The 13516-nt window shown below is 45.3% G+C and overlaps 1 protein-coding gene across 1 annotated transcript in view; it reads left to right on the top strand.

Moving 5' to 3' along the window:
- LOC124616658 (hypermethylated in cancer 1 protein-like) overlaps positions 1-13193 on the top strand; it is a 410590-nt gene extending 397397 nt beyond the window's left edge. Inside the window, exon 12 of the mRNA XM_047144986.1 lies at positions 12024-13193. Coding sequence (XP_047000942.1) covers positions 12024-13193 — 1170 coding nt within the window. The remainder of the gene's footprint in view (positions 1-12023) is intronic.
- The last annotated feature ends 323 nt before the right edge of the window (positions 13194-13516 follow it).

Here is a 13516-nt window from a genome sequence, read left to right as displayed (position 1 = left end):
TGCCTCCCAGTGTACACAGGAGCTCTACTTGTCATCTAGGCTGGTCATTGACGGTGTCATCTATTGGTCTGAAGATAGTCTAGTAAGACTGAATCTAGTAAACGTAATGGAATAAAATGTCATTTGTCATTGAGACTGAGTATTTTTATTAAAATACCTATGGTGCTGCCCTGCATTGGCCAGTCACACATCAGCAAATTTTTGGTGGTATTATGCCCTTTGCTGCTTTGATACTTCCTATAATTACACATTAAAGTAAAGTGAGTCACTTGTATCATTTAGTACATACAAACATATCACATTATTTGAAGTGTGAGTGCAAATGTGAAAGTTTTCAATCACACAGAAGATGAACACTTTGTAGGCAAGTGAAGATAACCATTAACAGTTTATTTAATCTCATCAGAGATTGTTTTTCACGTAAATCTAAGTATTATATTGAATCAAACACTGGAAACTCCAGGTAGGAATATTAACAATGTAGGAAAAGGTAGATTGCTACTTACTATAAAGAAGACACGTCACGTTCCAGACGGGAGCAATTAAAAGACACTCACATATACGTTTCGGCCACAGCCTTTGTCAGTAAAGGACACACAAACACACACACACACACACACACACACACGCACAAGCAAACACATCTCGCACACACCTGACAACCAACTCCAGCATCTCAGGCCAGCATTCCACCCCGAGATACTGGAGTTGCTGCCAGGTGTGCGCAAGATGTGTTTGTGTTTGTGTGTGTATGTGTGTGTGTGTTTTCTTTACTGATGAACGCTGTGGCCAAAAACTGTATGCGAGTGTCTTAAATCACGCCTGTCTGCAACATGATGTGTCTTCTTTATGGTAAGTAGCAGTCTATCTTTTCCTACATTTTAAGTATTATATTATTCATTTAGTGCTAGTAGAGAAACTGAAGCAAGTGTGACAGCCAGAAAATAGTGTAGTTCTAGACAGTAGGGTCATAGCTCAGAAACATGTCAAACTAAAGTAGGAGAATAGAATAGATTGTGGTGAGTGGTGACAGAGGCAGGTTACAAGGTTGTAACTTGTCTGGAAAATCAGGAAATCTCAGGTATAATTAATTTACTGGAGAAGTCAGGGCATTCTGAAAGACCCTGGGCGTTCTGAGAAATAGGGCGGGAGAGTGTTAATTGGCAACATGCACTGAATTATTGTAATGTTTGTTGCTCAATTGTGGCATTCCAGGCACACTCGCCAACTTTGGGAATTGTCATTGTCTGTGAGTTGTTGGGCTGGAGAGGTGCTTCCCATTGCACAATTGTGTGTGTGATGGAGAATTTATCTCATAACTGTAAACTCATAATTGATTCAGACATGAAGCTGGTTCCCCATTTTTCTGCCTGAATCTTTCAAAGTGGAATATATTCACTTTTACATTTTTCTGCTGGTTCATAATTGACTGAGAAGTGCAAGTGTGTTCTTTTATTTTATGACATATATAATTTCCAGTAGCCACCAGAAAGATCGCGGGAGGCACACATTGGCACGGCGCGTCACGGACAGTAGTTTCTGCAAGTAAAGTCCCGTCCACCAGAGGGCACGCGAGAATTGGGCCGCACCCTCTGCCGGCAGAACAACAACAACTCAGGCAGCACGGGCCGTGCCCATTCAGTTTTACATCGGGCATGCCTAGCAGACAGTTCCCGGTCTACACTATAGTGCGACAGACAACGTGAACCGTGTTAATACACAATTGGCGACGAGTAGGGTCGTTCTTTTGCGTGTTGTGTCGTTGTTCCAGTTTCGCAGCTTACCCATGGCATGGAGGATTTAGTGCGGGTTTTGGTCGAGCAGCAGAAGGAGCTCATGGCAACCGTGAAACAAGTGCTTCTGGCATTGCTCTCCACGCAGTCTTCTCCAGCGCCATTCCCTCCTCCCTTTCCCCTGTATGACGAGATGACGGAGGATTGGGACGCATATGAACATCGCCTTCGGCAGCATATCCAGGCATTTCATGTTGCCGATGCGGAGGTATGTTGTGCTCTTTTCTTGTCTTGGATATCTCCCTCGCTGTATCAAGTTTTGCGTCAGCTAGCGCCGTTGCAGGAACCCTCGTCCTGGTCTTTTGACGCATTGTGTTCATTGCTGTCTTCATATTATCGCTGCCGCACGCATGTTGTGGCGGCTAGGGTCGAGTTCTATCAATGCAAGAAACAGCCCCATCAGTCTTACTGGGCGTGGGCCGCTACCCTGCACGGTCTTAGTCACAAGTGTCATTTTGTCACGGAGCAGTTGCAAGAGTCGTATGCCCACGTTATGGTGCGAGACGTCGTTGTTCGTTCGGCCCCTGATAGGGAGGTCCGGCAATGGGCCCCGCAGTTGGAAGACCCTTCCCTTGAGGAAGTCCTGTCCATTGCTCAATTGTATGATGTCTCTCACACCGCAGGTCAACAGTTGGAAGCGTGGTGCGACATCGCAGTAGTTCAGGGCGGCGCGTCCGCGTCCATTGCGTCCGGGGTGGACGACGTGCGAATGGTACAATCCGGCCGTTACAGCCACTCCCGCACGGCGCGTAAACAGAGTTCCGGCCGCCAGCCCCTGTTACTGTCCTGTGCGTTGTGCTATATACATCATGATCGGTCGGAGTGCCCCCAGCGTTGAGCCGGTTGTCACAAATGTAATAAAAAAGGACACATTGCTAAGGTTTGCCACTCAGCCTCAAATGAATCAAAGGACGCAAGTACAGAGGACATGGATGTTGACATTCAGGAAGTTTCATCGGGCCAGGCTCCCGACACATCGGCACACAAACTCTTTATCGAGGTGTCAGTTCGGTCGCGCCGACTACAACTGCAAGTAGATACCGGCGTGGCAGTTTCCTTGTTGAATGCACAAACTTACTCCGACCTTGGGTCATCCCCGTTAGCGCCAGTTTACTGGCGTCTCGATGGTTATGGTAAACAGTTCATTCCCCCACTGGGTCAATTCACTACCGACGTTCCTTGCAAATCAGTCACTCGGCCTCTTACTTTTATTGTTGTCAGTGATGCGAGCTCCGCTAACCTTTTTGGATTGGATGTCTTTCAAGCTTTTGGTTTTTCTATCGCAGACACCATACAGTTGGTCTCCGAAGACGTTCCCTATCAATCATTGGAACCTTTGACCTCTGGCTTTAAGGATATCTTTGAGGAGGGCCTGGGACGTGTTTCAGCCTTTGCTCACTTAACGTCGGCTCTCCCGCATTTTCTACGCACGAGGCAGATCCCCTTGGCTCTTCGCCCTCAGGTAAAAGCAGAGCTAGACCGGCTGACAGCCCTCTGAGTCATTCTTCCCATTTCTTCTAGTGAGTGGGCTTCGCCCCTCGTTATTGTCGGGAAACCCTTGGGAAAATTACGTCTTGGTGGCGATTTCAAGGCCACCATTAATTCCCAATTGGTGGTGGACATCTATCGCTTGCCTCGTTCTGATGAATTGTTCTCCGACGTGGCAGGAGGCCAATATTTTTCGAAAATCGATCTTTCAGAGGCTTATCATCAGATACCACTTGATGAGGACTCCAAATGGCCGGTGGTTGTCAACACCCCATTTGGCCTTTACCAGTACCAGCGGTTGGCCTTCGGAATATCCAGTGCCCCAGCAATATTTCAACATTATCTTGAGCACATCACGTCGGCAATCCCTCATTGTATTAATTACCTGAATGACATAATTGTCACAGGCCGCAGCACGAAGTTTGGTCCGAGGTATCGTCGACCTTGCGCGGCCCACTTCGCTGAAGGAGTTACAGCTTTTTTTAAGCAACATTGCCTATTACCACCAGTTCATTCCCAGGGCTTCCACCATAGCCTGCCCTCTGTACTGCCTTCTGTACAAGGGAGTTCCTTTTGATTGGTTGCCTGCATGCGAGCGAGCATTCATCTCTTTGAAGGGTCTCCTCACGTCAGCGCCTTGGGGTGGGGGCGGTCCTGGCCCATCGCAATGTGGATGGTTCCGAGCAGCCACTGGCGTTTGCATCTAAAACTCTTAGTCCTGCGCAAGCCCATTACTCCCAGGTGGAAAAAGAGGCTTTGGCCATTGTCTACACTGTTACCAAGTTTCACCCTTTCCTGTATGGCACGAAGTTTCAGTTAATCACTGACCATAAGCCATTAATATCGTTATTTGGCCCCGCCTCTCAGATTCCGCCCGGATCCTAAGTTCGATCGGGAGGAGATTGTGTGTTTTCATTTGGATGTGGCGTCCCGCCAAGCGGTTGATGGCTTCCCGATCACTAGTTCTAGAGTCGCCAGGGAAACGGCAGCTGACCCAGTTCTCTGGCAAGTGGTTTGCCTCATTCAGCAGGGGTGGTCGCCCCGACCTCCAGGCCGGGCCTCGTACCCTCTTCGTAATTATTTTGTTCTACAAGACTGCCTCTCAGTCTTGGCAGGAGTTCTCCTTCTGGCTACTGATGATACAGCTCCTCATGTGGTTGTTCCTGCACGTTTGCAAAGGGAGGTCCTCATGTTATTACATGAGGGGCACTGGGGTGTTTCCCGTACCAAAACCTTGGCTCGCAGACATGTGTACTGGCCCAGCATTGACAGAGAAATTGAGCACTTGGTGGCCGCCTGTTCCCAGTGTGCGAGCCAACAGGCCTCTCCCAGGTCAGCATTCTCTTCATGTCCGCCTGGAACCCAGGCATGGGAACTTGTTCACATAGATTTTGCGGGCCCGTTTCTCAATGGCTTTCAGCTCATTGTCATTGATGCTTATTCCTGATTCCCATATGTGGTTCACTGCTCCTCAACCACTTCAGAAGTTGCAGTCGAGGCACTCGCAAAAATCTTTTCTGTGGAAGGTCTGCCAGTCACCCTGGTATCGGACAATGGACCTCAGTTTATTTCGCAGACCTTCCGGTATTTTTGTAGGTGCTTCAGTATTCGGCACGTTTGCTCTCTCTCCTTTCATCTAAAAGCAAATGGGGAAGCCGAGCGCATGGTGTGCACATTTAAGATGCAGATGAAAAAGTATGTGCACGAATTTCCTGCGGAGGAGGCATTGACGTTTTTCCTGACGGCATACCGGACCACACCGATGGGAAAATGCAGCCCCGCAGAGCTCCTCCACGGGTGCCAACCTAGGACTCTGCTGCACCTCCTCTGGCCTGGTCCTCGCCAGTGTTCGCAAAATGGGGTACCCGGCTTTCCACCGGGTATGTCGGTGTGATTACGTGGGTTTGGTCGCAATCCACGTTGGGTACCGGCGGTGGTCCTGCGTTGCAATGGCCACCGGCTCTATACCTAGCAGGTGGGGGACCGGGAGGTGCGTTATCACCAAAATCAGCTACGTCCACGTTTGGGTTCCCACCCTCCGACCCCTCAGGTGCCGTCTTCACATTGCCGGCACCCGTGTTGTTTTCTCAGGGGACGCTACCACCCCTCCCACCTGTGACTTTGCCACACTGCGATGGTTCTCAGCCTTGGCGGGCTCCAATAGCTCCAGCACCAGCATCGCCATCGTTAGAGATGCCCCAGCGAGAGCCGACCCCCTTCGCAGGCCCGGTTTCTCAGGAGGCTGGTTCACCTGTGGTCGTGCCTTCCCCATCGTCCCTGCTGCTGGGTCTTGCCCCTCCCGAGGTGGAACGGGATCTGGAGTTCAACAGCTTGTCGCCCATTCTGTCCCGGGCTCCAGTGGTGGGACGACGGGAGCGTCTTCATGTGGCTCACGTTTAACCGTATTCGAAGGTTCTGGCTCGAGGTTTGGCAGATCCCCCTGACTCCAGCGTTCCAATGGATGTGGAGGTCATCGCTACTGCACAACGCTCCACCTTCCGACGCAGTGAATCACAGTGGCTTCACCCCCCGAAGGAGTAGGAGTGCAGTAGCCACCAGAAAGATCGTGGGAGGCACACATCGGCACGGTGCGTCACGGACAGTAGTTGCCGCAAGTAAAGTCCCGTCCACCAGAGGGCACGCGAGAATTCGGCCACACCCTCCGCCCGGAGAACAACAACAACTCAGGCAGCATGGGCTGTGCCCAGTCAGTTTTACATCGGGCATGCCTAGCAGACAGTTCCCTGTCTACACTATGTGAAGTGCGACGGACAACGTGAATCTTGTTAATACGTAATTAGACATCCTTATCTCCACACAGGCATTTCATCTACCAGCACTGAATATTCAGTTTTGTGTTGCTTTTTACTAATTTCAATGCAATGTAGTACTTTGCCGCCTTTCTCATATTTCGCAGACTTTCTCAGGATGTCATGCTTCAGTCAAGAATGACCGTAGTGTGGAGAGCATCTAGTTTGAAAAGTGATCTCTTTTTTGCTGCCAAAATCTGTAGATATCACATTCTAGTGACATCATTTTTAAGTTTACTTGCCCATATATATAGGGTTATCACATAATGACATGGCATGGCACGGAATTGCGTAGAACAACTTATAATTGTTGGTAAAATTTGATAGTTTGGCTGTACCTGGAATAATCTGTGTTAGGTGATGTGGCAACTCAACAAATGGAAACTAGTAAAGAAAAACTTGCTCTCACATACGACAAAAAACTGTCTCGACTATTAATAGACTGATTTTACTTTTATTGTTTACAATGCAACAAAAACCACATGCAGCTTATGCCTTCATTCTCAAGATAACCACTGACTGCTCATGGTTGGTTACTGTGTTGTGAAATATGGTGCGATTGTGTCACAGATGGTATACAAAAAGTAAAGCCTCAATTGTTCACAAGTGCCTCTGAGCTTTCAGAAGAAACTGCAGTTTTGAAGAAACTGCAGAGAAAACTGCAAACATACAGAAGATAAACTTTAAATTTAGTGAGTTGGTTTCCCTGTATATCAGGAATCACCGTAGCCATTGTCATGGAACTTTAACAGGACGTTAAACTCTATGATCTGAGTCTACTGAGTTACACTAATTGCATTTCAGCCACTGCTTTCGGAAATATAATTTTTTAATTAAATGGTTAAAATTTGTTTTTGTACATTATCCTAAATAGTTTTAATTATGCATAACATTATGTTCTTCTTTTAGTTCATTAGACTCAGGATATGCATGTTATTACTCCCTGAAAATCTGAATACTGTACTCAAAGTGGTTTCTAACAGAAAATGTAAATTTTCAGGAACGGCTTCTAAAGTGCGCATCATATATCTTGGCGGCCGAGTTTAGGTTCGTTCTGCACATCTGACGTCACAAAACACAGTCAGCCAATGAACAGAGAACGACGTTGCCAGATCTCGACTGCAGTGCAGAGCACGGACGAGTGTCTTCAGATTTAGAAACGTTCCGTCATAAATAAAGTAATAGAACAAAAGCAATGTCTTGATAGCAGACTTTCTTTTATAGAAAGTTTGGAAAAAGCATTCTTTATACCAATTGCTTCATATTCTATTAATTAATTAAACCAAACAAGCAATAAGACTCCTAATTCAGGCAATAGCAAGGAAAGGTGTTTGTTTCAATCTCACGAACTGCTTTTTCGCAATAAAGAACAGCGGTAATTGTTTATTTCCTGTTGTACTTCGACGAAGCGTGAGTAATTCATAGTCATACCAACAGTGTTTATAAGTAGTTGCGTGAGGTGTTAGACTCCTTATGGAGTTTAACTATTCGATGAGCTGAGGTAGCGGAACGGTTAAGGTGTTGGGCTGCCAAGTGAAAGGTTATGAGTTCAAACCTTGTGTGGTGCGTAAAATTTTCTTTATTTAAAACCAATATTGGAGTGCCTTACTTCATGAATTTTATTCGTTTGAATGAAATTTCTAGTGCTTTGTCTCTTCATTAACTTTTTCGCTGCTGCAGACACGTGCTCCTCGCATTCCACGCTGTGCGCGATTTTGTCATCACTGCACTTCTCGCCTGTGCAGACACATGGTGTTCCCATTGCTTTGACACACTTATAATTCGATTTCACAAAAACTATTTGGCCAAAAAATTTGATTTTTACACGTCTTCTTGACTGATACCTTCCCCCCATAAATGACTTAATTTTGTTTTGATGTGCAACATTAAATATAGTAAACCATTGCATGAAATTTTGAAGAGTTTGCAGAGGTAAAAGTCCATAGCGTATACTTTCCGTATGGTCGATTTTAGTTGCCACAATGTTGAGAATGAAATGTAGACAAGATACCTAAATTTCATATAATATTTACTGTATAACAATATCTCATTTAATTTAAGTACCACATAGGTGTCATATGTAATATTGAGAAATATTCCATCTTTCGCGACTAATAAAAGTTTTATTTACACATGGCGCCTTTGGCTTTATTTTAAAGCACTTCCATCGGTGAAAGGTATGGCACATACACAATGGTATTCATGTTCTATTTCTTGTTTTTGTTCCACAGTCGCAGTTTTACCAATGGTATTGAAATATGTCCCTCTTCTGCAACTGTAATAAGCGACTTATTTAGACCAGACGTGCGTCTCTCTTTTGAAGGACTGTATTTTGTGTCCTCCATTGCCAAGTCACCTTTCGTAGTTTTGTGCTGCGGTAGCACAATATTCAACGTTTGTGTTGGCTCATCAGTGTTTTAGCAAATAAATGCTGTTTGTGTGTGCCACACACAAAATTATATTTGACATAGCTCTGAGCACTTCACTGACAGACGGTATATTCAAGTCCTAATGTTTTTGTAAGTCCACAGTTTTGTTTAATGTATTTTGTCTACTTCCTTTTGATTGATCAAAGTGCTTTCAAATAAAGCCAAACACGCCCAGTGTAAGTAAAACTTTTGTTATAGTCGGGAAAGGTGGAATATTTCTCAATATTACATACAACACTTATGTGGTACTTAAATTAAATGAAATATGTAGGTATCTTGTCCACATTTCATTCTCAACATTGTGGCAATTAAAATTGACCATCCAGAAAGTATACTCTATGGACTTGACCTCTGCAAACTCTTAAAAATTTCGTGCAATGGTTTATTATATTTAATGCTGCATAATAACTGCGTTGAACATCGAAACAAAATTAAGTCATTTAGGGGGGGAAGGTATCAGTAAAGAAGATAGGTAAAAATCTAATTTTTGAGCCAAATAGTTTTCCTGGAATCGAATGATAAAGTGTGTCAAAGCAGTCGGAACACAATGTGTCTGCACAGGCGAGCAGTGCAGTGACGAAATCGCCCACAGCGCGGAATGCAGGGAGCACGTCTTTGTAGCAGCGAAAGGGTTAATGCGGCCGTGGGGGCTTTACTTCATGAACTGCGCGCTCCCCCCTAAACGTAAGTTTGCGAACTATGCTATACTATGGTGCTGCTTCTATTGGCGCGTGCGTCGTGTGCAACTGGCAACGCAGCAATCTCCCGCGTCTAGGCGGGCATGCGCGAGCCGCCAAGATAAAAGAATTGAACTATAATGTTTCAAAAGACTTTAACTCACTTAATTTATGCTTTTTTTTATTTTTAGTCACTGAGAAGCACCCTACACCATACTGTATATGATCCTCTTGATATTTTTCTAAGTTGTTTCTTCTTTCTGTACTCCTTAGTGGCCAACTGTGCTGTATACTTTGCTTTATCAATGCAAACCTTGTCCATCTGTTCAAGTTGTCTGATACAGTTTGTTTGCTCCAGGATTAATTCCCATATGCTGTAGCACTTTCACCCTACCAATGTTGCCATCATTAAAAGCAATAACAGTATGACTGACCCTGCACTTCAGTGTCTTCATTCCAACAAAGACCTTTTTTTGGTAAGCGAGTCCATATAAGATTATTGAATGACTCATTGGGATTTTGAATCTGACCATGCAGACACTTCTTCAGTAATTCAGGATTTGCCAGTTCTCTGTAAATAGGTTTTATGATAGCCATGACTGCTGCTGGAATGAAATGTTTATGGCTGTTTGAACTGTTTGAGTACTGGGCATTGCTGTAATTGCACCATGAATCAGGTCGAGGAGGGCAAAGGTGGTGTACTGGTTTTTTGGTTTTACCATCAGAAATTTTCTTGTTTCTCAAACTTTGTTTCCACTTCCTCAACCTGGTGCCCATCCTCTTCTGGACATGATGAACACATTCCAGTTTTGTGATAATCTTCTCACCATTAGGCTGAGCGGCTACTACACTGTTATATGCTTTTGAGTCTCCATCACCTAAGAACTTAGTGTAACACACTCCCCTTTCGTTCACAGATCGACTAAAAATTTCAGTAGCTGCAGAGGCTTCCTTACCACCACTTGTCCCTTCATAATTTCTGTCAGAGATATGCCCTTCTTCATTCCCTGATTTACACTTATAACAATGTTTGGCTAAGATCTGAAAATACCTTTCCACTATCCACACTGGTCACCGTAGCAACAGACTTCTTAGAACTGTAGCCGCGCTTCTGCCAAGTGCCGAAAGCTACTGGTATGTCAGTTCATTTTATTTCACTTTATTTCAACAGCTTCGTTTGCAGCACCATTCATTGACTCAAATGCAAGAGAGTCCACAGCAGCTCCAATAAATCCTGCATATTTGTCAATTTTGTAGGGATATTCATCACGGCACACATTGTTTCTGCGGCAGTGTGTCCTTTGCCAATAGCTCTCAATCCATAAAACCACCAAACATTTACTTCAAAATAATTATCTTTACACTTACCAGAATTCCAAAATTAATTAAAAGTTTCCTGACTAGTCCATTTAATACCTCACTTTCTTCAAGTAAACTAACTGGCCCTCCACATATTTTACAACACACACATTCATCTAACACCCTTGTTAGGATGTGTAAATCTATCAAAATACAACCTAACCTAACCTCCCACTTACATCACTTTCATTTTGAGAAAACTGTGTATCACAACATTTTATTTTAATCTTTTGCCGGATGCTAACGAGTTTGCCTGTATTTCATTGTCAGTAACTTCACATGCCACATGTTGAACACAGTGTTTTCCTTTATTCAAAAATCTGTTACCATGAAATTCACAGTTCTTAAAAACACTTTGTTTTGGCATCATACTTTACTTTTTGAGAGATTTACCAATCAATTTGTCAGTTTTCCTCCGAAAAATGTTAGAGTGGCTGGTGAAAAAGACAAGTGTCAAAATGCACATCTACTCTGATGCTGAGGTAGTTTGCCCTTGAGGTAGTCGTGAACATCTGAAAAAAAGTCTGGTGGAGCATTGTCTTATTGCAAAATGGTTTCTCCTCTGTTTTGCTGTAATTGTGGCATATTCCAATGCTGCAGCATATCCAGGTCCACAAAATCAGTCACATTTGTCTCTGAAAAAAGAGTCTGTAAAGTTTTGAAGACCAAATGGCACAAACAAATTAAATCTAGGTGCATCACAAGTGTGTTCCACAATCTCATGTGGATTTTTGTGCCCCAAAATGTGCATGTTATGATGGTTCACCTTTCCAGAAACACAAAACATGGTTTTCTCATTGGAAACCAGCTTGTCTGAAAAAGCCTTCCTCCAGCAGTCACTGCAAGTAATTTTGAAAGTCAGAAGGAAGATCACTATCCCAAATAGCAATGGCTACAGCTGGTACGGCTTTACATGCAAATGTTTGTGTAGAATGTGCCCAACGGTAGCTGCAGTTATGTGCTCTCGAATGTTGTCGACTTTCAGGGCTCCCGGCAAACGATAGCGACACACCTGTGCTGGTGGTACCAGCCAGCACATCTTCTTCACAACATATAAGCAGCGAGACACACAGAATATGTCGTACTGTCTGTGAATTGTTTTGTCTATTGGAGCTTTCACCTGACATTCGGTATGAGAACATCACTGAACCATCACAGAGACTCATATTTAGCAAATTTGAGGACATGACCATATGCATCACTCTGTTACATGCCGTTTTCTGACATGCTTGCCCACTAGTCGTGCACTCTGCAATCGGGCCACTGCCCGTGTTACGAATCGAAACTCAGAGTGTCTATTTTCTGTACATCTCGAATTTTTTGCAGTCTTGTTCTGAAACTCAAGAAGTACTGACAAGTAAACCTGTACGACAAAACTTGGATCACATAAGTTGCTACTTTATATTACTAACAAAAATATTTCTAACTTTTAAGTTACTAATATGATAAAATGTTTGTCAATATCAGGTGGGCCCACCAACACTGCAGCAGCCACAACTGATGCCAGATGGAGGCAGAGCACCGGCGTACATGCCACAGCCTTTCTGCTCATACGAGTACGAGTGGCAGCGACACGATGTGCCCAGGCTGTTCGGGTCCCAGTGCTGCCAGCCACCGTGGGTACCTGATGGTCCACAGGACAGCCTCGCATTCCAGATGAGATGGGATATGATACACTCGCAGCAGCAGCAGCAGTACCTGTACCAGCACCGAGTGTACGAGCAGCAGAAAATACGGCACCGAATACAGCAGGAGGAGCAGCACGACCTCTGCCTGAAACACCTTCAGCAGCAGCAGCAGCAGCTCGTGCATCCTCGTAGGTCAGGCGACAGCTCACAGTCATTGTCTGTACCGACTACAAGTGTTACCAGTTCTGCAGTTACTGTCACGCCTGACAGTAGTGGTACAGGCGGTACTGCGCGAAAGACCGTCTCGTCCTTCCCCCCTGATGACACCCCTTTCAGGAATGGCAGACAGAATGCTTACCGGATCGTGCCACAGATGGTCTGCGAAAGGAATTTACGTGACAGTGTGAGTCGGACCCGTCCGCAGTCTGGCATGCCACAGTCGATGCCCGTCACGGCCGGTCAGTGCAGGGGCGAGGCAGTTCTTCTCCCCCGACACATCGAGAAGCTGCAGTCTCAGTACCCCGGCATCACAATATGTGCAGCCGAGTCGAAACGTTCTCCTCCTCCAACTCCCTCAGTTACGGCGACGGTCGCCTCGCCGGACGGCTCCCCCGAGTTGGCACGCGTGTGTCCCGTCTGTGGTGTGTCCTTCGACAATGACACTACCTTGCGGCGGCACGTCGTCATCTCCCACTCTGGCGGCACATTCTTAGAGTGTGAGCTCTGCGGGGCGGTGCTCCCTGATCTCACGACATACCGAGCCCACCTCCTGGAGCACGGTGCTGGAGCCGATGCCGGCAAACGGCACTCTTGCGACGAGTGCCCCAAGAGGTTCACTAACAGAGCACACCTGGCCCGCCACAAAATGTTGCACTCTGGGGAGCGGCCATACGTCTGTCACGTCTGCAGCAAGGGCTTCATTCGCAAGGACCACATGCTCAAGCACGCCAAGGTGCACGACTGCCGTTGTGCCTTCTGCGTCCCCGGTGCCATGTACGATTCCGCGTGAGTCATTGTGGCTCCTGTGTTGTTGTGAGAACACTTTTTCACTCGCAGTAATGTGTTTATTTTGCACTGCCGATTGAGATAGTCCTAAAATGATGTCTGGGGTTCCCATATAGTTCACCAATAGAGTCACAGTTCCCATATTTTTTCAAGCAATATAAGAATACTTTGGAAACATTGCATAAAAAATCTAGGGTACATGAGTCAAACTCTGTACGTGATTGTATATTCAGCCAGAGAGAAACACTACAAATATTTTTTGGACAAAATTGGACACATACAACATTAATGGTGATACAACTCGTATATCAACACATGTATTACAAT

The sequence above is a fragment of the Schistocerca americana genome, chromosome 5 (genome assembly GCF_021461395.2).
Source record: "Schistocerca americana isolate TAMUIC-IGC-003095 chromosome 5, iqSchAmer2.1, whole genome shotgun sequence".
In the NCBI taxonomy this organism is placed as follows: Eukaryota; Metazoa; Arthropoda; class Insecta; order Orthoptera; family Acrididae; genus Schistocerca; species Schistocerca americana.
Note: the sequence above shows the minus strand (reverse complement) of the source record. Positions and strands in the feature narration are given on the sequence as shown.